This window comes from Lissotriton helveticus, chromosome 7 (genome assembly GCF_964261635.1).
Source record: "Lissotriton helveticus chromosome 7, aLisHel1.1, whole genome shotgun sequence".
In the NCBI taxonomy this organism is placed as follows: Eukaryota; Metazoa; Chordata; class Amphibia; order Caudata; family Salamandridae; genus Lissotriton; species Lissotriton helveticus.
The window spans coordinates 1,819,028,200-1,819,055,663 of record NC_136068.1 but is presented as its reverse complement, the minus strand read 5'-3'; the positions used below and the strand labels follow the sequence as shown (position 1 = coordinate 1,819,055,663).

Genomic DNA, 27,464 nt, shown 5'->3' with positions numbered 1-27,464 from the left:
CGCACGCACGCCCTTAAGTATTGCCGGAGTTTGGATGTCCCATGCCGCTAATCGCCATTGTGACTGCCTCTCCCCTCTGCCTCGTCCCACCTGCACTAATAGGGGGGAGTGGTCGGAGATCCCCCGCGCCTTGTATTCTGCTAGGTCTCCGACCGCGATATCCTGCCTGGACATAAAAATATAATCCAACCTGGAGAAGACCTTGTGTGCCCCGGAGTAAAAGGAATAGGCTACCTGTGTTGGATGGAGCCAACGCCATATGTCGGTGAGGCCGAAGGTATTCATTTGCCGGGCTAGGGCAGTTGTGGACCCCAGTGAGCGTGAAGTCCCCGATCTATCTTGTGTAGTGCACATGACATCATTAAAGTCCCCCCCCACTACTTGAGTTGTGTCAGCCGTATCTAGTAGGATAGTAGCAACCGCCTTCAGTGTGAGAGCCTGCAACTTGGGTGGGGCGTACACTGATATTATCGTGAACCTACGTCTTCTCCACAACCCCTGGACTCCCGCATATGTGCCCTGTGGGTCTAACCAAGTGCGTGTAATCGTGAATGGCGCCGACTTTTTTATAAGGATCGCCACCCCCCTGGAGTCTGCCGTGTATCCTGCATGTGCCAGGACAGTATATCTTCCTCGCGCAATAAATGCGCACTGGTTCCCCCTAAGGTGCGTTTCCTGGAGGAGGACGACATCTGGTGTCAGTCGTTTGAGGTACGCACTAACCAAACCTCTTTTAATTTTCGACCCCAGGCCATTCACATTCCAGCTTAGCACCGTGAATCCTGTGTCACCCGTGGGTGTAGCGTCTAGTGTACTTGCCATTGTGTTGCTCTGAACTTTCCCTGGGTGGGACCGTGACTTAGGGATGTCACCAACTGTGGGCTGGCATGTCTCTGCTGTTCCTGAACGGGCTCCCCCCTCCCCCCCATAACCTTTGTAGACCCCAACCGGGGGCAATATAAGAACCAACTCCCCTCCGCCCCCCCCTCCCCACCTCCCTCCCCTTCCAGTTGCATCCCTATCCGGGCCTGAACCATCCAAGGGAGAAGGTCTGTCGCCCTCCCGCACATCCCTCCCCACGCTAAACAAGAACCAACACTGAGAACTTAAAGAACAGTAGGGGGGTGCGTGTCAACTTGCTTGCTCCGTTTCGCCGAGACGTCATCCTCTCCGATCCCCATTCAGCCATGTTCACGAATGCGAGTCCTGAGTGTCCGTAATCATCTCTTGGCCTGAAGACTCTTGTTCCAATTGCTGGATCACCGTGACCAGCGGATGTTCCGAGTTGTCCATTGGTATGTCTCCTTCTCCTCCAGACATGTGGGCTTCCGAGTCCTCCACCTCATCGCCTTCGGATCGGGTTCTATTCCTCAGGCAGCTGAATCTCGAGCCCGCCACCAAGTCATTACTCGGGGACGCCGACCTGTTCCCTCTCTCACCCTCCTTGTCTCGCGTGCGGTACGGCGTCGCCGGGGCTTTCTTCTGCACCCTCCGCGCACCCCTTCGCTGTGGTTTCGGCATCTCCCAGAGCGGCCCCTCTCGTATCGTCTTGTCCAGGGCAGCTCGGCCTGCCGCCTCTCTACTATTCAGAATGGGCCTCTCTTCGAGCCATTGCCACACATCTTCCGGGTGGGCAAAGAAGATGGATTTGTCTTTATAGACTACCCTGAGTTTGGCAGGGAAGAGGAGCATGTAAGAAATGTTCAAAGACCTCAGCTTTGCCTTGACTGAGTCGAACGAGCGACGCTGCTTCGAGACCTCCTGACTGTAATCTGGAAAAATCATGATGGAGGCATTCTCCAGACGGATTTCCCCCAGCTTCCTGGCCTCACGCAGGATCAGGTCTCTGTCCGCGTAGTTCAAGAAGCGCGCTATGACAGGTCTCGGCCGCGCTCCCTCCGGGGGTTTGGCGAGGAGCGCCCTGTGCGCCCTTTCGATGATGAAGCACTGGGAGAATCGTGCCGTTGGGAAGGTAGTTTTCAGCCAGTTTAGGAGAAAGGCGGACATGTTCCCATCCTCAATCCCTTCTCTAAAGCCCACAAAGCGAAGGTTATTGCGTCTGGACCTATTTTCGGCATCATCCACCTTCCACAGCAGTTGGCGATGAGAGGCCTGCAGTTCCGCCATGTCCTTCTTGAGTGTTGTAATCGCCTCCTCATTGTCAGTCAAGCGAGATTCGGTCACCGTAACCCTCTCGGTTAAGTTGCGGAAGTCCTGCCGTAGCAGCGTCACTTCGGATCTCACCTCTCCAATCTTCGTTTCCAGGGCCGTCCGAGACGCCTGTATATCGGTCCTGGACGCTTGAATGGCCTCCAGTAGCATGGCCGTGTCGTTGCGCGCGCCGTTCTGCTGAGACTGCTGTGCCGCCCCGGACCGCGTTGCAGTGAAGTCGTCCATGGGGCCCCGCTTCGAGGCCCCGGGAGTCCGGTCACCTTTCCCCATGCTGATATCGCGCCTCTCCAGGCCCTGCGGCGCAGATGTGCCCAGCCCCGGGCAGCGGGTGGCAGTAAAGTCACTCCGGGCGGCCCCGTTTGCAGAGACTCGCCCGCGGGTCCCCTGGCACCTCTCTCGCCTCAGTCCTAAGGGTCCCCTGGCTGCTCACCGTGATCTGGTGGTCGTCATGCGTAAGTTAGGGTCGGGTGGTCAAGACCTCTCCACGGGCCCCATCAAATTGCCTCCTCACCGGGGGGATCTCGGTCTCCTCACTCCTCGTGGCACTCGCCCCTCAGGCACACACCCTCGATAGTGGCTGTCAAGCTGGGTGACAAAGCAGCTCGGCCGCCATGTTGGTAAAGGCGGGGACCGAGTGCAAGTCAGAGGCAGACTCCCGGCTCCTGCGTGGTCGGCTCCCGGCTCCTGTGCCTCGGGCTCACCTCCGTTGCGGTCCGTCTGTGTCTCCCTGTTCGTCCGCCACTTGGGGATGGTCGCGGTGGGGGCTACCCGTCTGCCTCGTCCGCCTCACACTCCGCCGGCCGCCATCTTGGTGTAGGTGGCCGGTCGGCAGTGTCAGCCTCGGATTGCCCTCCGCTCTCCAGCGGCAGAATCCCGGTCCCGCTTGGCCGCCAGGGGGGGGCGGGGTGGTCTCGGCGCCCCCAGTAGCCGGGCACTGTGTGGTAGGAGTGGAAGGTGAGGCACTAGGGGCGCCGCGTTTCACCGCGCGCCGCGGTCTTCAGCATGGCCGCCGGGGAGCTTCTGGGACTGCAATGTCCGTTACTCGGTGAAGGCAGCTCCGCACTATCGCTGGGGGGATTCCTCCGGGTAACAGGACGTCGTTTCTCCGTTGTGGCATGTGTTAGGGCCCATGGGTGATCTGTATCGTCGGATAATCGTGCTGCTCGGCCGGAGCTCCGGCAAGGCACGTCTAGTCGGCCATGTTGCTGGCCACGCCCCGGCTCATGATGATTCTGACTCAAATAAATCTGTCTCCCAGAGTACACATGTGCTAAACTGAGGCTTTGGACAGCAGACCTGTCCCTCGAGGTACACTGCTCTTATCATGGGAGCCATTAAACACAACACAAGACAAACCAAGCGAGTCGCCCAGGATCACACTGAGAGTCAGCCAGGAGCTCAGGCCTCGGTATTGGAAGCTCAGACCCTGCGATCAACCCCATTCACTCTTCCCAGGATCACACTGAGAGTCAGCCTGGGCTCAGGCCTTGGCAAAGGAAGTTCAGTCCCTGGGATACACCCAATTGAATTCAGATTGTGAATTGAGTGCATATGTTCTGTACACCTGTTTTGATGTTAACTATCAGTATTGTAGTCCATACACAATACCGACTCCTCTTTGTAATTAGTTTATCTTCCAAAATATTGGTTATGGACCACTCTTGCATTCCCGTATTGCACCCAGGTCCGATTGACTTTTTGGGTTACCCCATCATTTATAACGACCACCCAATTGACTCCGCCCAGGATCACCATGAGAGTCAGCCAGGAGCTCAGGCCTCGGCATTGGAGGCTCAGCCCCCGCTCTACACCCCATTGACTCCGCCCAGGATCACACCGAGAGTCAGCCAGGAGCTCAGGCCTCGGCATTGGAGGCTCAGCCCCCGCTCTACACCCCATTGACTCCGCCCAGGATCACACCGAGAGCCAGCCAGGAGCTCAGGCCTCGGTATTAGAGGCTCAGCCCCAGTGATACACCCCATTGACTCCGCCCAGGATCACACTGAGAGTCAGCCAGGAGCTCAGGCCTCGGTATTAGAGGCTCAGCCCCAGTGATACACCCCATTGACTCTGCCCAGGATCACACTAAGAGTCAGTCAGGACTCAGGCCTCGGTATTAGAGGCTCAGCCCCTGCGATACACCCCATTGACTCCGCCCAGGATCACTCTGAGAGTCAGCCAGGAGCTCCGGCCTCGGCATTGGAGGCTCAGCCCCAGTGATACACCCCATTGATTCCGCCCAGGATCACACTGAGGGTCAGCTAGGAGCTCAGGCCTCGGTATTAGAGGCTCAGCCCCAGTGATACACCCCATTGACTCCGCCCAGCATCACACTGAGAGTCAGCAAGGAGCTCAGGCATTGATATTGGAGGCTCAGCCCCAGTGATACACCCCATTGACTCCGCCCAGGATCACTCTGAGAGTCAGCCAGGAGCTCAGGCCTCAGCATTGGAGGCTCAGCCCCAGTGATACACCCCATTGACTCCGCCCAGGATCACTCTGAGAGTCAGTCAGGACTCAGGCCTCGGTATTAGAGGCTCAGCCCCAGTGATACACTCCATTGACTCCGCCCAGGATCACTCTGAGAGTCAGTCAGGACTCAGGCCTCGGCATTGGAGGCTCAGCCCCAGTGATACACCCCATTGACTCCGCCCAGGATCACTCTGAGAGTCAGTCAGGACTCAGGCCTCGATATTAGAGGCTCAGCCCCAGTGATACACCCCATTGACTCCGCCCAGGATCACACTGAGAGTCAGCCAGGAGCTCAGGCCTCGGCACTGGAGGCTCAGCCCCTAAGATACACCCCATTGACTCCGCCCAGGATCACACTGAGAGTCAGCAAGGAGCTCAGGCATCGATATTGGAGGCTGAGCCCCTGCGATGTGGAAAAGTAAATTTTGCCATGTTCTGTGTCCCTACGCCCCATCCATCATATGTTATGCGTGCATGATTAAATATGCATATGTACTCCCCATGTCCGATTAATGACGCAATTACAGTTGTGTCCACCTCTAGTATGCCAGTTTCCAGTCCTCGTGAATACTACGAATGTCAGGCCTATGTAAAGTTACGTTGCCACGTTTCCCAGTGTGCACGTTATTTCATTATAAAGTCCCCGTTTCTAGGCCTCAAAAGGGCCCGGACATCAGATTCAGCTCCTGTCTCCTGAAGCCTCGCTGAGGAGCGATACAGCCCCCACCTGTATCCTCGACCCTTCACTTACTTCCTGCCTCTCAGTGCCCGGTGCAGCCTGGCTCAGCCTCTGAGTCTGCCAAAAGTATGTTATAGTTCCAGTTATCAGTTCAGTCCTCCTTCTCTGCATTCCTAAGCTACTGAACTGCATCAATAGTTTCCGTCATTGTCTAGCCTTCACGTCTCCATGTTAGAGAAATACTGTATTTAATGGTCATTTAATATTCTTCATCACGCACTACATGTAGAATAATGCATGGTCCAGTCTTAGAATCAAGTTAGCCTCTCCCCTCATGACTTCTAGTTTATATCAACATGTTCCCTAAACATCAGATACGAGATAGGGTTTAGGTACATGTCGCTCCAACCCTCCAGACTTTAGTCTCTGCTCCTAGCACAGAGTTCGTAGCCCCCAGCTTCTCCTAGTAATACGTCATTGCCAGTTTGCGCGCACCACCAGGTTAGAGGTCCCGGCTCCTTAGGTAGCCCCTCCTATGTTTCCGCCCATTCATGACATATTCTGTTACGTTTGCACCACATGTCTATGTATACGCCCTGTTACACCTCTTTTTCCTCTTATCTTTCGCGACTGCTACGCGTCACGCCTCCTGCTCCACCCACTGCTACGCCTACTGCAATGTAATGCTATGTGTTTGCGTTATGTATATAAACTCATGTATTGTTATTAAAAGTTAGCGCGCTCATCCCAGACCCAGCCCCAGCAGCTGCTGGGCCCTCTTTTCCCCTGCTGGGCCTCTTTTCCCCTGCTGGGCCCCTGTTCCTATGCAGGTCGTCCTGTTCCTGTCCTTATGCTGTAATAAACCTGCAAACTCCTACTACCTCGAATCTTGACTCTTATTTATTGAGCTATCTGTTATGATATATGCCTAGTCAAAAATAGGGTATTATTTATTTATTTACCACATAATGGCGCCCGAATAGGGACTTGCCCTTTCCCCACGCGTCGGTGAAGCCACGCCGACCCCCTGACCCTCTGCAGTCGTGACGGAACTCTTCTGCGCAGTGGCAGATATTTCTGCTCAAGTATCCCTCAGGCCCACGGAGGAGACGGAGGAGGCGGTCCAGCATCCGAACGAGACGGTGGAGGAACGCGGCGAGTCCCGACCAGAGCCCAAGCCAAGAGTCCAAGGTCCGAGGTATCCGGAGGCCCACCCGTAACTGAAGTCCGAAGTTCGTCGCCCGTCCAGTCCAGTCCGAGGCCTCCCGTTCTTGCTGCCCGGTGAGTACCATTACTGGGGTAGTATCTAGACAGGGTCAGTCTAAATTGACTCCTGGTCCGTGGGTTGGTGGTACCCAGGCCCACTAACGAAGTGTTCACCTAGGTGGATACGGGTCTTGATGCGTCCCTTTATGGGACCGGTATGTTCCGTACTGTTTCAGCAGTGCATCCAGTAACTCTAGTCTGTTCCGTTCTCGAGAAATTCTGTTCTGTTTCTGTTCTTAGTATTCCAGGTAATATTCTGTCCGAACTGTTATGTTCTGATGTTGTTCAATGTATTTCCAATGTCGTGGTATGCCTGAATTGTTTTCCCAATTGTTATTGTTTTTCGTGTATTGTATTGTGTTCCGATTCAAGTTTACAATGTCTCTCTTTTCGAGATTACGTCAGTTAAAAACTAGAAAGGGTTTGTTAGAAGAAGCAGTTCCTGTTCCGCCTAGGGACAGTCCAGGTCATTTTATGTATCAGAAACATGGCATAAGCGCCATATTGTATCTAGATTTATGGGTAGATTATACCAAACAGTTAGAAGAAAAGTATAGATGGCCCGCATCGGGTACATGGGATGCCGAGTGCATCATGCGAGTAGAAGAAGCATTATGGAAAAAGAAAGCCAGACAGTCACAGAAAGATGCCATCGAGTTATGGCGCAAAGAAGCTCATAAAAGAACCGAAAAAGAAATCAGAAAGTCAGAACTAAGTAGAGAATCCCAAGAACGAGCCCAAGAAAGAGAATTAATCGAGATTGGTGAACAAGTCAAAGCCGAACAATCAGACAGACAGAGGCATGCCCTTATTAAGGGTATGTATCCTCTTCTTGCCGAAGGCTTGCCAAAAGCGACCCCAGAGGCATCCAGTAATTTCCCGCCACCATTAGTTCCGACCAAGCTACGTCACAAACAGACCGCAGCTGATATTTTCATTTCGTCCTATTTGGACGACACAGTCCCCGAATATGCAAATCCTGTTCGCGCTCCGCCAGTCCCTGTAAATCAGGTAATTCCTGCTCCTCCAGACACCGGGGTGCCCTTAACAGCTCCCCCGGGTCAGCCCGCCATACAAGTCCAGCCCACGTTACAATTACCGACCCTGCCAGGACGGAAAGCATCAGTCGATGATTCCAGTCTAGGGGCCGCAGAAGGAGGTCTTCCTCAAACTCCGCCGCCACACAAACGTTTATCAGCACTCGAATTACATGCTCAAGCATCACAGCGTACTCCCAAGAGTAATAAGTCTGTTACAGAGATCAGGCAAAGCCTTGGCGAATGTGTCTATGACCCAGTTCCAGGCGAGTTTAATATGGTTTTATATTCCGTACGCGTAAGGAGGGTGACCGAGTATCTAGTCACCCTACCCAATATGAAAGAAGATCTAGACAGGATATATCGTTTCATCCGTACAGGGGATGATCCAGAAAGTATTAGTGATGCCATGTCTCAAAGGAAAGCCGAGATTCAGCGCATGATATTAAAGTTCTTAATTAACTGTCTAATAAGAGAACAAGATAACCCGTCTAAAGATCCAGCCGAAATGAAAACTCTGACAAAGTGGAGTGATAATATAGCCGAAGGAAGGCACAATACTATTGGTGCCATGGAAAGTATGTACAAGAAAATCCGTAGAGAGATAATAAAGATACACGAACAGCGTAAAGCAGCACAAGTAAGTGAGAAAGAAAATACCTCTGATCCTGAAGAGGAAGACGACGAGAATACCGCCAGAATAGCGTATGTAGGAAAATCTAGATTTCCAGATCACCATTTACGTCTAGAACACAAGTCTATTTTCCATCATCCAGCACCAGAACAAGGTTCCCTAGAACAAGTATTTCAAGCTACCGATCACATTCTGAAATCACGAATCGGTTACAGTGAATTAAGTACCATGCATGAACAAGAAATAGCCCGATCAGCAGTCCGATGGATTACTGATTCTACCACTTTTCCAGACGAAATAGTGGCACAAATGTTTCTGAAAATGCCCCCAGCCGAGCAACGACTGGTGGGTATGTATATGATCCAGCACCTCATTACTTTGTATGAGGGTCAGCACTCTGATCCAGGTCCGTTACATGATATCCTGAACGAGTTACTCCAGTATAGATGGAGAGGTCTAGGTACCGATTTAATTAGTGTCATTCTAGAACAGCGTCACAAATATAGAACGTTTCTGAACCCGCATTTTGTTCATGTCTCACCCCCAGAAAGTAAATCATTCTACATAGACAGACACAATCCGTTACGAGAAGTCCACCCAGTTAAAGGAACGGGTGGCGAAATGCAGCGAGTGTTTGTATACACTCCAATTACAAAGATGGAACTCCTCGAGATGAAGAAATTAATTCCCTGTCATGACAAAGACCCAGCAGGGTTCCATAGAGAATTAAAAGACATGCTCCGTATGGGAGAATACACGTACCCAGATATCATTAAAATGTTAAAGGTCCTGTTGCCCGCAGGGGTGTATGAAAAGCTAAAGGAAAAAGAATGGGAGGTGGGAGAGAAAAAGATCGATTGGGCAGTTCTAGAAGCTGAAGACAAGGCACGAGTACCAGGTACCGGTCTTGGAGATAAATGTAAAGAATTACCAGAATTATTGATTCAAGTTTTACCCAGATTATTGACAACTAGAAAGGAAGACTGGGATGCAATCTCAGCCTGTAAACAGAAGCAAGACGAAGATATTAGTGATTTTTATTCTAGATTTGAAAAATGTTTCAGTATCAACAGTGGTCTCAAGACAAGTAGTGAGTCATACCCTCACCTTTTTGTTACTAAATTAGTCGAGAATTCAAGCCCACCAATTAAAAATCGAGTTCTGAAAGTCGAAAGTACCTGGCAAGCTAATACTCCGTCCCAGATGCTCCAGATGCTCCAGTACCACCAGAATAGAATCAGGGAAGAGCAAGAACACGAAAGAAAACGTATGAAAGACACGAAAATGAAAGTGCTAGTTGCACAATCTGTTCCTCAAGACAGTCAGAAAAGGGGTCCGAATCAAGCCAGTCATCCTGCAGCTCCCGTGAAAGGGAACTGCAATTATTGTAAACAGCCAGGTCATTTTATAAATGAGTGTGCAGTTCTGAAGCACAACATAGCTACCGGTAAGACTAAAGAAAGACCACGTCCGCCTAGACAAGAACAAGTCTCACAGACTCTTCAGTCACAGAATGCACCACAGACAGTTACAGTACCGCAGCCTATTGCTGCAACACAGCATGTTACATCGCAGATGTACCAGTATGCACAGTCTGAGTATCCAGAGTACCAACAGTATTCATGAAACAGCCTAGAGGGGGGGGTAGGCTTGCCTCTCATCGAGATACCTGTAGATCAAGAAGGTCCCTATGTCCACAGTCAAGTATTAGGGAAAGACAGAAAGTTTTTGATCGATACAGGGGCAAGTAGGACCACAATTAGTCATGCCGAAGTTCCAGGGGCTCCGCTCTCAGGCTCAAGAAATGTTTCCCTTGGATTTTCAGGAAAGCCTATCGTTAACGAGATATCAAAGCCAGTTACTCTAGAAGTAGGTCCATTGTCCCGTACTACTGATCTGTTACTTACTAAATCATGTCCAGAAAACCTATTAGGCATTAAGACACTGAAAGAGTTAGGTGCAGTCATATGCTGCTCCCCAGAGGGAATACGTCTGTTCCTACGTGACTTTAAGGGTCACTATGTATTACGAGATTTTGATTCAAGATTGTCTCAAGTCCCGCAGCATTTATGGGCGCAAGGTCCAACTGATGTAGGTTATATGCAAATCACACCCTATCGTGTGACTCTCAAGCCAGGTGTAGTGTTACCACGAATCAGACAGTACAGATTGCCACCTGAGGCTGTAGCAGCCTTATCCAAAATTATTGACGAGCTCATCGCTCAAGGAGTAGTTGTAGAAACTGACTCCAATGTATGTAATTCTCCGATCATTCCAGTCATGAAACGTACTGATCCAAATGCACCCCCAGTATATCGATTAGTGATTGATTTACGAGAGCTTAATAAATGTATTATTCCGCAGTACCCAGTTGTCCCAGACATCTCTTCCCTATTGACAGCCATTGATTCCGAAGCCACGTTCTTCACTGTCATAGACCTCAAGAACGCATTTTTCAGTGTTCCTATTCATCCAGACAGCCAGTTTCTTTTCGGATTTTGTTTAAATGGAAGGAGCTATATGTTCACACGCGCTCCTCAAGGTTTCACAGAAAGTCCTAGTATTTACAGTCAAGCACTCAAGAGACAACTAGACAACATTCACATGCCAACTGACACTGCCCTGCTCCAATATGTCGATGATCTACTGATCACAGCCCGTTCTGAACGTGCTTGCGAGCGGGCATCCCTTACAGTTCTGTATTTCCTAGCCGAGATGGGGCACAAGGTGTCCCCTTCGAAGCTTCAATTCTGTGTCCAGCAAGTGGTCTACTTAGGACACTTACTGTCCAAGAGGGGTAGGCAGTTGACACCAGACCGTATCCAGTTAATAGCGAGTCTTCCTCAGCCCAGAACCCAGAAGGAGGTACGTGCCTTTATCGGCCTTACTTCTTATTGCAGACAATGGATTCCCCAGTATGCATTTCTAGCCAAGCCACTGATACAGTTAACGACACAGGAGGCAGCCGTATCGACTGTCCTCCCTTGGACATCTGAACATACACTTAGTTTCAATGAGTTAAAGAAAGCTTTATGTCAAGCCCCAGTTCTAGCTACACCGAACTACAGTAAGCCTTTTACACTTTTCGTTACTGAACGTGAAGGTACAGCATTATCTGTTCTCACACAAGATCAAGCAGGACAATACAAGCCCTGTGCTTATTTTTCGAGCACACTAGATCCAGTCGCCCAGGCGTTGCCTGCGTGCCTCAAGTCAGTTGCAGCCACAGCACTAGCTATCAGACAAAGTGATTCCATAGTCTTAGGACATACCCTGACAGTACAAGTTCCACATTCTGTGGAAGTTCTTTTAAACCGAACACAGACTCAGCACTTGACAATTGCACGTTTAACAGGTTATGAATTGACACTGTTCCAGCCACACATAGAAATTAGACGCTGCAACGTCCTGAATCCTGCTACACTGTTACCATCAGTTAGTTCAAATCCAACCACACACGACTGTGTGGAAGTAGTTAACATTACGACAAAACCAAGACAAGACCTGACAGACATTCCGTTACCAGATCCTGACCTGACACTTTATGTGGATGGTTCATGTATGAGAACTAGTACAGGAGAACTAGTCGCCGCGTATGCAGTAACTACTGACACCGAAGTTATTGAAACACACCGTATTGATACCCTGTCCGCTCAAGCAGCAGAGCTAGTTGCTCTGACACAAGCCTGCATACATGCCAAGAACCTGAAAGTTAATGTTTACACAGATTCACGTTACGCTTTTGGAGTCGTACACGACTTTGGAGTGCTCTGGCAGGAGAGAGGTTTCATGACTTCTCATGGAACCAAGATTCAGCATGGTCTCCTTATTCAAGCTCTGTTAGATGCCATACACTTACCGACATCTATCGCTATCATGAAGTGCAAAGCACATACGAAAGTTACTGACATTATTTCCCAAGGTAACGATCTAGCAGATCGCACAGCCAAGCTTACAGCACAGACTCCAGACATTCCAGTTAACATGACACATACTCCAGATCCGATTACATGTATGACAGTTAAGGACCCTACACAAGATGTCATAGATATCCAGTTACATGCTACTCCCGATGAAATCAAGAAATGGTCCGAACAAGGAGGGGTCCAGACAGATCAAGGATGGTTAACGAAGGGTAGAGCCACATGGTTTCTCCCCGACTCTATGGTTCAAGTCATTATTAATACCGCACATAGTCCAGCACATTTAGGAGAAAAAGCTATGTTAGACAGTATCCAGAACATTTGGTTCAACAAGCATTTACGAGCTGCAGCCAAGCAGAAAGTCCGTACCTGTATGATATGTTGTCAGTTTAATCCAGGCAAAAGTGTCCCGGTGGAACAAGGTGGTTTCCAGCCCCCTGACCACCCTTTTGAAGTCCTCCAGATGGATTATATTCAGATGGAGCGATGTCGAGGTTTCAAGTATGTCCTTGTAGTTGTATGCGCTTTGTCCAGATGGACAGAAGCATATCCAGTCCCAGATTACACAGCCGCGACCACTGCCAAGCAGTTGGTTCGTGAATTCTTCCCTCGATATGGACTCCCTAGAGTCGTATATTCTGATAACGGCCAGCCATTCTCCTCAGAACTAATGAAGCACGTTTCCCTGTTGTTAGGGTACCAGTGGAAGTTTCATTGTGTACGCCATCCTGAAGCAGCCGGTCTAGTCGAGAGACATAATCAGACTCTGAAAATCCGTATTGCAAAAGTGTGTAAAGATAAGGGTGTGGACTGGCTAGTAGCTCTGCCAGTCGCTTTGTTTTATATGCGCATGGTCGCACATTCCAGATCAGGTCTGTCCCCGTATGAGGTCGTATTCGGCCGCCCCCCTAACATGTGGGGTACTCCTAGACCCCGAAGTATTACCGATGTTTCAAGTAATATGCTGACAGATTACCTAGCTTCCTTGATGTCTGCCCTCAACTCATGTCGTTCACAGGTTGCTGCCGCATTTCCAGACAATACCGAGGTGGCACCGCACGAAATCGTTCCAGGTTCCATGGTGATGGTCCGGAATTTTGACAGATCAAGTCCGCTGGAGCCTCGATGGAAGGAGCCCCGTCAGGTCCTCCTTACCACCCGTACAGCCGTGAAGTTGGAAGGCCGAAAAGGATGGATACACCTTTCTCACGTTAAACTTTTTAAAGGACTGAAACCCGTCTTTAAAAACATTTCCCAGGATTCGAAGGATTGCCAAAACATTGTTCCTAAGGACTGTCCCGCAAATGACATTGATACAACCCCTCCCTTGGTAGAGAAAACTCCGCAGCAGGAGTATAAGTTAAAGCTCCGGTCTAGTAAAATAAGTCAGCCAGTTTGATTGTCTAAGTCCTCCCCTAGGTGAAACGGTTAGACTGTTTCTGACATGTATAAAATAGACCCCCATAGTGAGAGAGTCAGTCAAAGCTCAATTCAATGTATCGTTTTTCTAAGTTTCATATTATTTCTCAGCATTTTGATTTCCTGCACCAGTTATGCCTTTTTCCTGTATTTTCCAGTTTCTCATGTAAATAAGTCTGCTAATGCTACAGTAGAGCACACGTTTAGTGATCTGCCTCCTCACGAATATTCATACCGCCTCGCTATGCGTAATAATTCATTTATCCGTATGTTACATTACTCACACCAGACCAGCAATGCCACTAATTGTTGGGTGTGTGGTCGACTCCCCCCTTTCCAGACACCGAAGGGAGTTCTGCCACTCTTTCCTTATCCATTCTCACATAATGGTTCGTGTGGAGCATGGTCCACGTTAACGTCATCCTCAACAGATATGTCTTTTCTTAACAGTACATGTTTTCCAGACAAGCAAGGTCTCCCCCACAGAACAGGTTTAGATCTAGAAAATGAAGTATATAATTTAGGTAATTATTCATCGAATTTCATGGTCTTGAATGTTCAGTCTGATACTACTCCAGACTTACCTGCTATTTCAGTACTACCAGTCAAAGGCGAATTATGTGTCCGAAATAAGGGTTCCGTACATGTAGGACATAGTGAATGTACTACTGTTGTCCAGTATAGTGACAGTGGGAAATCTATTTTCAAAGCTTCACGTCATTCATATTTTGTTTGTGGTCAAACCGCATATGTTCGTCTGCCCCTCGATTGGGAGGGAACCTGTTACATTGCCTTCCTACTGCCACCTGTTTTCCTAGCCCCACCTGACTACCATAGGAATTCCTTCCTAGTACATACTAGACACAAGAGAAACCTCCCGATTGTCGATTATACTGAAACCGCTGCAGAGCAATTTATTGATATAGATAAAGGTGTGTTCCCTTATTTAGGCACAGTTGTAAATAGTAAGCTAATCCGTAGATTAACAAGAACCCTTGAAGCAGTAGTAGATGAGACTGCCTCCGCTCTAGGTAACTTAACCGAAGAGCAATCCTTTATGAGAATTGTCGTTTTACAGAATCGTCTCGTCCTTGACGTCATACTGGCCGATAGGGGCGGGGCCTGTAGAGTCATCGGATCTAGTTGCTGCATTTTCATTCCAAATAACGCACCGTCTGTTTATTCAGCTATAACCAGACTCCATAAAATTGCCCATCTGTTACACCAAGATCCAGGCACCTGGACATGGTCCGGTTGGTTCTGGAATATAATTTCCGCCTGGGGATGGAAAGTCTTGTCCTTTCTAGGTATCGCAGTAGCGATCATATTTAGCTGCTGCCTCTGTATACAATGTGGCCCTGCGATTTGCGGCATTTGTGCTACCTCTTGTATTCCTAGTTCCAAGCCCCGTTCTAAATCCCGTTCCAGGATAATTCGAGACGAGCAAATGATACTGTATGAAATGATAGACGGTATCATGAATATTGATGTTTCCTGATGAAACGTAGTGACAAGGAGGGAATGTGGAAAAGTAAATTTTGCCATGTTCTGTGTCCCTACGCCCCATCCATCATATGTTATGCGTGCATGATTAAATATGCATATGTACTCCCCATGTCCGATTAATGACGCAATTACAGTTGTGTCCACCTCTAGTATGCCAGTTTCCAGTCCTCGTGAATACTACGAATGTCAGGCCTATGTAAAGTTACGTTGCCACGTTTCCCAGTGTGCACGTTATTTCATTATAAAGTCCCCGTTTCTAGGCCTCAAAAGGGCCCGGACATCAGATTCAGCTCCTGTCTCCTGAAGCCTCGCTGAGGAGCGATACAGCCCCCACCTGTATCCTCGACCCTTCACTTACTTCCTGCCTCTCAGTGCCCGGTGCAGCCTGGCTCAGCCTCTGAGTCTGCCAAAAGTATGTTATAGTTCCAGTTATCAGTTCAGTCCTCCTTCTCTGCATTCCTAAGCTACTGAACTGCATCAATAGTTTCCGTCATTGTCTAGCCTTCACGTCTCCATGTTAGAGAAATACTGTATTTAATGGTCATTTAATATTCTTCATCACGCACTACATGTAGAATAATGCATGGTCCAGTCTTAGAATCAAGTTAGCCTCTCCCCTCATGACTTCTAGTTTATATCAACATGTTCCCTAAACATCAGATACGAGATAGGGTTTAGGTACATGTCGCTCCAACCCTCCAGACTTTAGTCTCTGCTCCTAGCACAGAGTTCGTAGCCCCCAGCTTCTCCTAGTAATACGTCATTGCCAGTTTGCGCGCACCACCAGGTTAGAGGTCCCGGCTCCTTAGGTAGCCCCTCCTATGTTTCCGCCCATTCATGACATATTCTGTTACGTTTGCACCACATGTCTATGTATACGCCCTGTTACACCTCTTTTTCCTCTTATCTTTCGCGACTGCTACGCGTCACGCCTCCTGCTCCACCCACTGCTACGCCTACTGCAATGTAATGCTATGTGTTTGCGTTATGTATATAAACTCATGTATTGTTATTAAAAGTTAGCGCGCTCATCCCAGACCCAGCCCCAGCAGCTGCTGGGCCCTCTTTTCCCCTGCTGGGCCTCTTTTCCCCTGCTGGGCCCCTGTTCCTATGCAGGTCGTCCTGTTCCTGTCCTTATGCTGTAATAAACCTGCAAACTCCTACTACCTCGAATCTTGACTCTTATTTATTGAGCTATCTGTTATGATATATGCCTAGTCAAAAATAGGGTATTATTTATTTATTTACCACAGCGAAACACCCTATTGACTCGGCCCAGTATCATACTGAGAGTCAGCCAGGAGCTCAGGCCTCGGTATTAGAGGCTCAGCCCCTGTGAAACACCCCATTGACTCTGCCCAGGATCACACTGAGAGTCAGCCAGGAGCTCAGGCCTTAGCATTGAAAGTTCAGTCCCTGCGATACACCCAATTGACTCCGCCCAGGATCACACTGAGAGTCAGCCAGGAGCTCAGGCCTCGGTATTGGAGGCTCAGCTCCTGCGAAACACCCTATTGACTCCGCCCAGGATCATACTGAGAGTCAGCCAGGGGCTCAGGCGTATTGGAGGCTCAGCCCCTGCGAAACACCCCAATGACTTCGCCCAGGATCACACTGAGAGTCAGCCAGGAGCTCAGGCCTCGGTATTGGAGGCTCAGCCCCAGTGATACACCCCATTGACTCCGCCCAGGATCACTCCGAGAGTCAGCCAGGAGCTCAGGCCTCGGCATTGGAGGCTCAGCCCCAGTGATACACCCCATTGACTCCGCCCAGGATCACTCTGAGAGTCAGCCAGGAGCTCAGGCCTCGGCATTGGAGGTTCAGCCCCAGTGATACACCCCATTGATTCCGCCCAGGATCACACTGAGGGTCAGCCAGGAGCTCAGGCCTTGGCACTGGAGGTTCAGCCCCCGCTCTACACCCCATGGCCTCTGAATGATGCAGAATACTCTTACCAAGTCAATAGATCATGGTTTTAATCCATCACCGTTTTTTAGCTCACTGCACCATCCCAGCTCAGGCCACGGTATTAGAGGCTCAGCCCCAGTGATACACCCCATTGGCTCCGCCCAGGATCACTCTGAGAGTCAACCAGGAGCTCAGGCCTTGGCACTGGAGGTTCAGCCCCCGCTCTACACCCCATGGCCTCTCTGCCCGCTGCTGTAGTGCGTGACATCAGTTTCAGGGTCACCGGGTGTGATTTCCGAACTGCAACAGACCCGTTTCTGCGGGTTCTTCCGCCCCCCCCCCCCCGTTTCTTCTATCTCTGCACACGTCACTGCCGTCTCTTTCCAAGTGCTTGCTTTGGTTTGGGATTAGTTCGCACCCCGCCGCGAGGCCGGCCAAGCGCCTGCACCAGGGCAGGACTGGACACCGCGGTGAAGCTGTGTGACGTACAGTAAGAGCCGTGGGCACCTCGAGACTGAAACAACTACACAAAGGGGCATCCTTTACTGGATCAATAAAAAGGTTCAAGGAGATTTTCTGAACTGGGGCGGGTGTGAGGGCTGGGTGCACGAGTGGTATGCATGAACCTGCAGAGAAGAGCGGACCATGGATACAAACTGCATTTATATAGCGCTTACAACCCCTGGAGAACTGTGCAGCGCTGATTAAGGGGCATGTGGACAATGCGAATTGGCATCTCCTAGATAGGGAGTCATTGGGCAGTCTGCACCCACAGGGGGAGGGGGGCGGGGGCTGTGCATCAATCATTCTCCCTCACCGGGCAGTCTGCGCACACTGACCCTAGGTGTCATAATACTGGGGGTGGGGGAGCTGCTCGTGCACACTCTGACCCTAGGTGTCACCATACTGGGGGTGGGGGAGCTGCTCGTGCACACTCTGACCCTAGGTGTCACCATACTGGGGGTGGGTGAGCTGCTCGTGCACACTCTGACCCTAGGTGTCACCATACTGGGGGTGGGGGAGCTGCTCGTGCACACTCTGACCCTAGGTGTCACCATACTGGGGGTGGGTGAGCTGCTCGTGCACACTCTGACCCTAGGTGTCACCATACTGGGGGTGGGTGTGCTGCTCGTGCACACACTGGCCCTAGGTGTCACCATACTGGGGTGGGTGAGCTGCTCATGCACACACTGGCCCTAGGTGTCATCATACTGGGGGTGGGGGAGCTGCTCGTGCACACACTGACCCTAGGTGTCATACTGGGGGTGGGTGAGCTTCTTGTGCGCACAGGTCCCTAGGTGTCACCATACTGGGGGTGGGTGTGCTGTTCGTGCACACACTGGCCCTAGGTGTCATCATACTGGGGGTGGGTGTGCTGCTCGTGCACACACTGGCCCTAGGTGTCATCATACTGGGGTGGGTGAGCTGCTCATGCACACACTGGCCCTAGGTGTCATCATACTCGGGGTGGGTGTGCTGCTCGTGCACACACTGGCCCTAGGTGTCATCACACTGGGGTGGGTGAGCTGCTCATGCACACACTGGCCCTAGGTGTCATCATACTGGGGGTGGGGGAGCTGCTCGTGCACACACTGACCCTAGGTGTCATCATACTGGGGGTGGGTGTGCTGCTCGTGCACACACTGGCCCTAGGTGTCATCATACTGGGGTGGGTGAGCTGCTCATGCACACACTGGCCCTAGGTGTCATCATACTGGGGGTGGGGGAGCTGCTCGTGCACACACTGACCCTAGGTGTCATACTGGGGGTGGGTGAGCTGCTCGTGCGCACAGGTCCCTAGGTGTCACCATACTGGGGGTGGGTGTGCTGCTCGTGCACACACTGGCCCTAGGTGTCATCATACTGGGGGTGGGTGTGCTGCTCGTGCACACACTGGCCCTAGGTGTCACCATACTGGGGTGGGGGAGCTGCTCGTGCACACACTGACCCTAGGTGTCACCATACTGGGGGTGGGTGTGCTGCTCGTGCACACAGGTCCCTAGGTGTCATCATACTGGGGTGGGTGAGCTGCTCGTGCGCACACTGACCCTAGGTGTCATCATACTGGGGGTGGGGGAGCTGCTCGTGCACACAGGTCCCTAGGTGTCATCATACTGGGTGTGGGTGAGCTGCTCGTGCACACTCTGACCCTAGGTGTCACCATACTGGGGGTGGGTGAGCTGCTCGTGCACACACTGGCCCTAGGTGTCACCATACTGGGGGTGGGGGAGCTGCTCGTGCGCACAGGTCCCTAGGTGTCACCATACTGGGGTGGGTGAGCTGCTCATGCACACACTGGCCCTAGGTGTCATCATACTGGGGGTGGGGGAGCTGCTCGTGCACACACTGACCCTAGGTGTCATACTGGGGGTGGGTGAGCTGCTTGTGCGCACAGGTCCCTAGGTGTCACCATACTGGGGGTGGGTGTGCTGCTCGTGCACACACTGGCCCTAGGTGTCATCATACTGGGGGTGGGTGTGCTGCTCGTGCACACACTGGCCCTAGGTGTCATCATACTGGGGTGGGTGAGCTGCTCATGCACACACTGGCCCTAGGTGTCATCATACTGGGGGTGGGTGTGCTGCTCGTGCACACACTGGCCCTAGGTGTCATCACACTGGGGTGCGTGAGCTGCTCATGCACACACTGGCCCTAGGTGTCATCATACTGGGGGTGGGGGAGCTGCTCGTGCACACACTGACCCTAGGTGTCATCATACTGGGGGTGGGTGTGCTGCTCGTGCACACACTGGCCCTAGGTGTCATCATACTGGGGTGGGTGAGCTGCTCATGCACACACTGGCCCTAGGTGTCATCATACTGGGGGTGGGGGAGCTGCTCGTGCACACACTGACCCTAGGTGTCATACTGGGGGTGGGTGAGCTGCTCGTGCGCACAGGTCCCTAGGTGTCACCATACTGGGGGTGGGTGTGCTGCTCGTGCACACACTGGCCCTAGGTGTCATCATACTGGGGGTGGGTGTGCTGCTCGTGCACACACTGGCCCTAGGTGTCACCATACTGGGGTGGGGGAGCTGCTCGTGCACACACTGACCCTAGGTGTCACCATACTGGGGGTGGGTGTGCTGCTCGTGCACACAGGTCCCTAGGTGTCATCATACTGGGGTGGGTGAGCTGCTCGTGCGCACACTGACCCTAGGTGTCATCATACTGGGGGTGGGGGAGCTGCTCGTGCACACAGGTCCCTAGGTGTCATCATACTGGGTGTGGGTGAGCTGCTCGTGCACACTCTGACCCTAGGTGTCACCATACTGGGGGTGGGTGAGCTGCTCGTGCACACACTGGCCCTAGGTGTCACCATACTGGGGGTGGGGGAGCTGCTCGTGCGCACAGGTCCCTAGGTGTCACCATACTGGGGTGGGTGAGCTGCTCATGCACACACTGGCCCTAGGTGTCATCATACTGGGGGTGGGGGAGCTGCTCGTGCACACACTGACCCTAGGTGTCATACTGGGGGTGGGTGAGCTGCTTGTGCGCACAGGTCCCTAGGTGTCACCATACTGGGGGTGGGTGTGCTGCTCGTGCACACACTGGCCCTAGGTGTCATCATACTGGGGGTGGGTGTGCTGCTCGTGCACACACTGGCCCTAGGTGTCATCATACTGGGGTGGGTGAGCTGCTCATGCACACACTGGCCCTAGGTGTCATCATACTGGGGGTGGGTGTGCTGCTCGTGCACACACTGGCCCTAGGTGTCATCACACTGGGGTGCGTGAGCTGCTCATGCACACACTGGCCCTAGGTGTCATCATACTGGGGGTGGGGGAGCTGCTCGTGCACACACTGACCCTAGGTGTCATCATACTGGGGGTGGGTGTGCTGCTCGTGCACACACTGGCCCTAGGTGTCATCATACTGGGGTGGGTGAGCTGCTCATGCACACACTGGCCCTAGGTGTCATCATACTGGGGGTGGGGGAGCTGCTCGTGCACACACTGACCCTAGGTGTCATACTGGGGGTGGGTGAGCTGCTCGTGCGCACAGGTCCCTAGGTGTCACCATACTGGGGGTGGGTGTGCTGCTCGTGCACACACTGGCCCTAGGTGTCATCATACTGGGGGTGGGTGTGCTGCTCGTGCACACACTGGCCCTAGGTGTCACCATACTGGGGTGGGGGAGCTGCTCGTGCACACACTGACCCTAGGTGTCACCATACTGGGGGTGGGTGTGCTGCTCGTGCACACAGGTCCCTAGGTGTCATCATACTGGGGTGGGTGAGCTGCTCGTGCGCACACTGACCCTAGGTGTCATCATACTGGGGGTGGGGGAGCTGCTCGTGCACACAGGTCCCTAGGTGTCATCATACTGGGTGTGGGTGAGCTGCTCGTGCACACTCTGACCCTAGGTGTCACCATACTGGGGGTGGGTGAGCTGCTCGTGCACACACTGGCCCTAGGTGTCACCATACTGGGGGTGGGGGAGCTGCTCGTGCGCACAGGTCCCTAGGTGTCACCATACTGGGGGTGGGGGAGCTGCTCGTGCACACAGGTCCCTAGGTGTCATCATACTGCGTGTGGGTGAGCTGCTCGTGCACACACTGTCCCTAGGTGTCACCATACTGGGGGTGGGTGTGCTGCTCGTGCACACACTGTCCCTAGGTGTCATCATACTGGGGTGGGTGAGCTGCTCGTGCGCACACTGACCCTAGGTGTCATCATACTAGGGGAGGGTGAGCTGCTCGTGCACACTCTGACCCTAGGTGTCATCATACTGGGGGTGGGGGAGCTGCTCGTGCACACTCTGACCCTAGGTGTCATCATACTGGGGGTGGGGGAGCTGCTCGTGCACACTCTGACCCTAGGTGTCATCATACTGGGGGTGGGGGAGCTGCTCGTGCACACACTGGCCCTAGGTGTCACCATACTGGGGGTGGGTGAGCTGCTCGTGCACACTCTGACCCTAGGTGTCATCATACTGGGGGAGGGTGAGCTGCTCGTGCACACTCTGACCATAGGTGTCATCATACTGGGGGTGGGGGAGCTGCTCGTGCACACTCTGACCCTAGGTGTCATCATACTGGGGGTGGGGGAGCTGCTCGTGCACACACTGGCCCTAGGTGTCATCATACTGGGGGTGGGTGAGCTGCTTGTGCACACACTGTCCCTAGGTGTCACCATACTGGGGTGGGTGAGCTGCTCGTGCACACACTGTCCCTAGGTGTCACCATACTGGGGTGGGTGAGCTGCTCGTGCACACACTGTCCCTAGGTGTCATCATACTGGGGTGGGTGAGCTGCTCGTGCGCACACTGACCCTAGGTGTCACCATACTGGGGGTGGGTGAGCTGCTCGTGCACACACTGGCCCTAGGTGTCACCATACTGGGGGTGGGTGTGCTGCTCGTGCACACACTGGCCCTAGGTGTCACCATACTGGGGGTGGGTGAGCTGCTCGTGCACACACTGGCCCTAGGTGTCATCATACTGGGGTGGGTGAGCTGCTCGTGCACACACTGTCCCTAGGTGTCACCATACTGGGGTGGGTGAGCTGCTCGTGCGCACACTGACCCTAGGTGTTACCATACTGGGGGTGGGTGAGCTGCTCGTGCACACACTGGCCCTAGGTGTCACCATACTGGGGGTGGGTGTGCTGCTCGTGCACACACTGTCCCTAGGTGTCACCATACTGGGGTGGGTGAGCTGCTCGTGCACACACTGTCCCTAGGTGTCACCATACTGGTGTGGGTGAGCTGCTCGTGCGCACACTGACCCTAGGTGTCACCATACTGGGGGTGGGTGAGCTGCTCGTGCACACACTGGCCCTAGGTGTCACCATACTGGGGGTGGGTGTGCTGCTCGTGCACACACTGGCCCTAGGTGTCACCATACTGGGGGTGGGGGAGCTGCTCGTGCACACAGGTCCCTAGGTGTCACCATACTGGGGGTGGGTGAGCTGCTCGTGCACACAGGTCCCTAGGTGTCACCATACTGGGGGTGGGTGAGCTGCTCGTGCACACACTGGCCCTAGGTGTCATCATACTGGGGTGGGTGAGCTGCTCGTGCACACACTGTCCCTAGGTGTCACCATACTGGGGTGGGTGAGCTGCTCGTGCGCACACTGACCCTAGGTGTTACCATACTGGGGGTGGGTGAGCTGCTCGTGCACACACTGGCCCTAGGTGTCACCATACTGGGGGTGGGTGTGCTGCTCGTGCACACACTGTCCCTAGGTGTCACCATACTGGGGTGGGTGAGCTGCTCGTGCACACACTGTCCCTAGGTGTCACCATACTGGGGGTGGGTGTGCTGCTCGTGCACACACTGTCCCTAGGTGTCACCATACTGGGGTGGGTGAGCTGCTCGTGCACACACTGGCCCTAGGTGTCATCATACTGGGGTGGGTGAGCTGCTCGTGCGCACACTGACCCTAGGTGTCACCATACTGGGGGTGGGTGAGCTGCTCGTGCACACACTGGCCCTAGGTGTCACCATACTGGGGGTGGGTGTGCTGCTCGTGCACACACTGGCCCTAGGTGTCACCATACTGGGGGTGGGGGAGCTGCTCGTGCACACAGGTCCCTAGGTGTCACCATACTGGGGGTGGGTGAGCTGCTCGTGCACACAGGTCCCTAGGTGTCACCATACTGGGGGTGGGTGAGCTGCTCGTGCACACACTGGCCCTAGGTGACTCACTGTCCGGAGGGAGCTGCTTCTTTCGCACTTCTGCTCTCGGACCGCTCTCCACAGACCGCATCCATACCAGGCGCACATGTCTGTCCGCCCGTCTTTAACAACAGACCAGAGCGGCCAGAAGACAGCATCTAAACTCTACCACTAACCAGACGTAAACTTAAACTCTGGACCAAAGTTCACCCTAGCCATGGCACTGCGTCTAATGGAAGGCACTACACCGCATCGGATCTTAGCCACTACACCACATGCAACATTTGCCTCTACACCTCATATAATCTTAACCAGTACTACACATACAATCGTACCCGCTACAACACACACAGTCCTAGCCACTACACCATATATAATCCTTGCCACTACTTTACATACAGTTCTAGCCACTACACCACACATAATCCTTGCCACTGCACAACACATAATCCTTGCCACTGCACCACATATAATCCTTGCCACTGCACCACATATAATCATATGCACTACACTTCTCACTTTATCTATTCGACCACATCTAAATTTAACAACTCCACAGCTTCGCAGTTTAGCCGCACGTCTTCATAAATGTAAATGTCAGAATTTGTAAAGCGCACAGCTACCTCCACCGGAGGTGTCCCGGCGCTGTCCGTATACCGCTTAGGAACCCTTCCTGGCTTCCCTGGGAAATGTCCACTCCTGGGAACCCCCCAGGTGCAGCCAGGCATCCCAGCGATTTTGGGGCCGTTGTGGAGACTAAGTAAGCTATTGCCCAGAGTTGCAGCGTGGGACCCATGATCAGCACAGGCACTGAGGCGAGAATATCCAGTCAGGGGAATTAATGAGCCGGAGACCCGCCGAGGCAGGAATCGAACCCTGGTCCCTGGCCAGAGCTCTGCATCAAGGTCTGCCTGCTCTAACCATTGAGCCACACTTCTCCACACTTCATGTCAAACAAGCTACTGATGTTCACCCGAAGGCAACCACTGGAGCACAGGTACACGCCGTAGCAAACCCCTCCCCCTTAAGCGACCCCCCAATGTTACCACTAGTCCACGCTGCCACTCAGCCACTGAACATCTCTCATCTGGGCCACTAAGAAACATCTGTACATCTCAACACAACCACTGCCGCACCTCCCAGTCAGACCACATGTTAACCTGGGCACTGGGCCACATCAAACTTTAACCTCTGGAGCGCATTTCAACCTAACCCTGGCACACATCTCAACCTAGACCCTGGGCACCGTCCCTGCAACGCACCGCATCTCAAATTAAGTACTGGAACGCATTTCAACCTAATATGCACACTTACACTGCACTACTCATTTTATCACCCTCAGAAGGATGAAAGGCTGAGCGGTCCGAAACGGCAACTAAACTGTAAAAATAATGTCAGATACAGATCAGTGCACTGGATGCCAAGGTCCACTGTGCGCCCAGCCTAGCCAAGTGCCCCTTTAGCTGGATCTGAACGCAGCCACTGAAGGGCATATCTGCTTCCCTGGACACTGGCCAACGCCCCTATTTCACCGAAAGAAGTCAACTTCTTACCTTGGATGGCAAAGGCGCAGATGGCGAGTATCAGGGCCAGCTGGCGAGGTGTGGCACCGGCGGTGAGCATGGCTAGCAGCTGTGCACAAGATGGGGCCCCTGGTGACTGCGCGTGCACCCTGGATAAGAGATGCTTCCGGCACATATATATATACACACACTCTCCACGTTTACGTAACTGCCGACGCAGAGCTGTGGAACTGGACAGGCTTGCCTCATAAAATATTGCAAAGTTGTTTACAACACTACGTCTCTTGCCGGTTATTGCAGAATATATGCCCAAGACCCCTCCCTTCCTGGGGACAGAGATCAGAGACCTTAAAATGCACCGGGCACAGCATGCTAGGGCAGGTACATGCACCATACTCGAATAGGAAATGTTAGCATCTAGGCAGGGCCACTACAATTGTGGGATTGTGCGGATGCGGCGATTTATGCATAATTAACGATTTGCTGCATCATGTGAAGATTTTACGCCCCCTATTTTTATATACTAGCTCAAACGGTTCAAAAGCTGCTAAAAATGCAGCGACAAGTGTTGCCACGCGCTGGAAGGCACTTCACAAAACTGGACTATTCAACTTTCTGTTGTTTATTGCAATATGTGGGTGTTAAACGGGTACTAATGAGGTGCAACCAATTCACAAACAGTGCTACCAAGTTAAAAAAAAATGCTTAAATAATGAAGTGACTGTTTAAAAAAAAATACCGATTATGCCGCATAATTGGTATTTTTTTTACCACATAATTTACTCAAACCGGCTGCATAGTTCGGCATTCTCCTGTCGCATAATTCCAGCTCATACGCAGTATTAAGTTATGCCGAGGTAGGATAAGTAATGTTGGGTCGGCTCATCTCATTATACGTCATGCAGAGTAGTGTACTTTTGTAACCTGTGACATTTTATGAAGTGTTCGATGGGTCAATAATAATGTAGCCCTAAAAGGACTGCACACCGTGAGTCTGCTGAATTGGCATTCGTCTCTACTCACCCTGACACTGTCTGACCCGCCCTCATGATGGTAAATCCATCCTTTATCGGATTGAGGAGGTTAGTCCCATGAGGGATAGCTCTGCTGTCCCAGCTGCCCCCAGCTGGGGGCTCTGCCGTCTCTTATCTCGCGTGCCTCGCTCTCCCTGGCACTGGAGGTTGAAGGTCAGGCGAGGATGAGATCTGGAGGTTGCCGGACAGAGTGGGTCCTGGGGCCTTGTGGGCGCGGCCCTCCTGAGCAGGATCACAGGTGCCCGACCCTTCCAGCGAGGAGCACCCAGCGGCGAGGTGGGCCTTGGAGCTTTGTGTAGACAAACACAAGGCGAGGGTAAGACTAAGCAGAGGGGCAGAGACCCCCCCAAGAAACAGTGCCCCATGTACACCCTCCGTGCGAGTCTGAGACACTGGGGACACCGTGTGAGTCTGAGACACTGGGGCCCTCGTGTGAGTCTGAGACCCTGGGGCCACCGTGTGAGTCTGAGACACTGGGGCCCTCGTGTGAGTCTGAGACACTGGAGCCCTCGTGTGAGTCTGAGACACTGGGGTCACCGTGCGAGTCTGAGGCCCTGGGTCCACCGTGTGAGTCTGAGACACTGGGGCCCTCGTGTGAGTCTGAGACACTGGGGCCACCGTGTGAGTCTGAGACACTGGGGCCCTCGTGTGAGTCTGAGACACTGGGGCCCTCGTGTGAGTCTGAGACACTGGGGCCCTCGTGTGAGTCTGAGAAACTGGGGCCACCGTGTGAGTCTGGGGCCACCGTGTGAGTCTGAGACCCTGGGGCCACCGTGTGAGTCTGAGACACTGGGGCCACCGTGTGAGTCTGAGACACTGGGGCCACCATGTGAGTCTGAGACCCTAGGGCCACCGTGTGAGTCTGAGACCCTGGGGCCCTCGTGTGAGTCTGAGACACTGGGGCCCTCGTGTGAGTCTGAGACACTGGGGCCACCGTGTGAGTCTGAGACACTGGGGCCACTGTGTGAGTCTGAGACCCTGGGGCCACCGTGTGAGTCTGAGACACTGGGGCCCTCGTGTGAGTCTGAGACACTGGGGCCACCGTGTGAGTCTGAGACACTGGGGCCACCGCGTGAGTCTGAGACCCTGGGGCCACCGTGTGAGTCTGAGACACTGGGGCCACCGTGTGAGTCTGAGACACTGGGGCCACCGTGTGAGTCTGAGACCCTGGGGCCCTCGTGTGAGTCTGAGACACTGGGGCCCTCGTGTGAGTCTGAGACACTGTGTCCACCGTGTGAGTCTGAGACACTGGGGCCCTCGTGTGAGTCTGAG

At 52.7% G+C, this 27,464-nt stretch overlaps 1 protein-coding gene across 1 annotated transcript in view; it reads right to left on the bottom strand.

The window, feature by feature from the left end:
- LOC144770801 (ly6/PLAUR domain-containing protein 3-like) overlaps nt 1-25,431 on the bottom strand; it is a 75,837-nt gene extending 50,406 nt beyond the window's left edge. Inside the window, exon 1 of the mRNA XM_078655560.1 lies at nt 25,189-25,431. Coding sequence (XP_078511686.1) covers nt 25,189-25,333 — 145 coding nt within the window. The 5' untranslated portion in view covers nt 25,334-25,431. The remainder of the gene's footprint in view (nt 1-25,188) is intronic.
- Nucleotides 25,432-27,464: the final 2,033 nt, after the last annotated feature.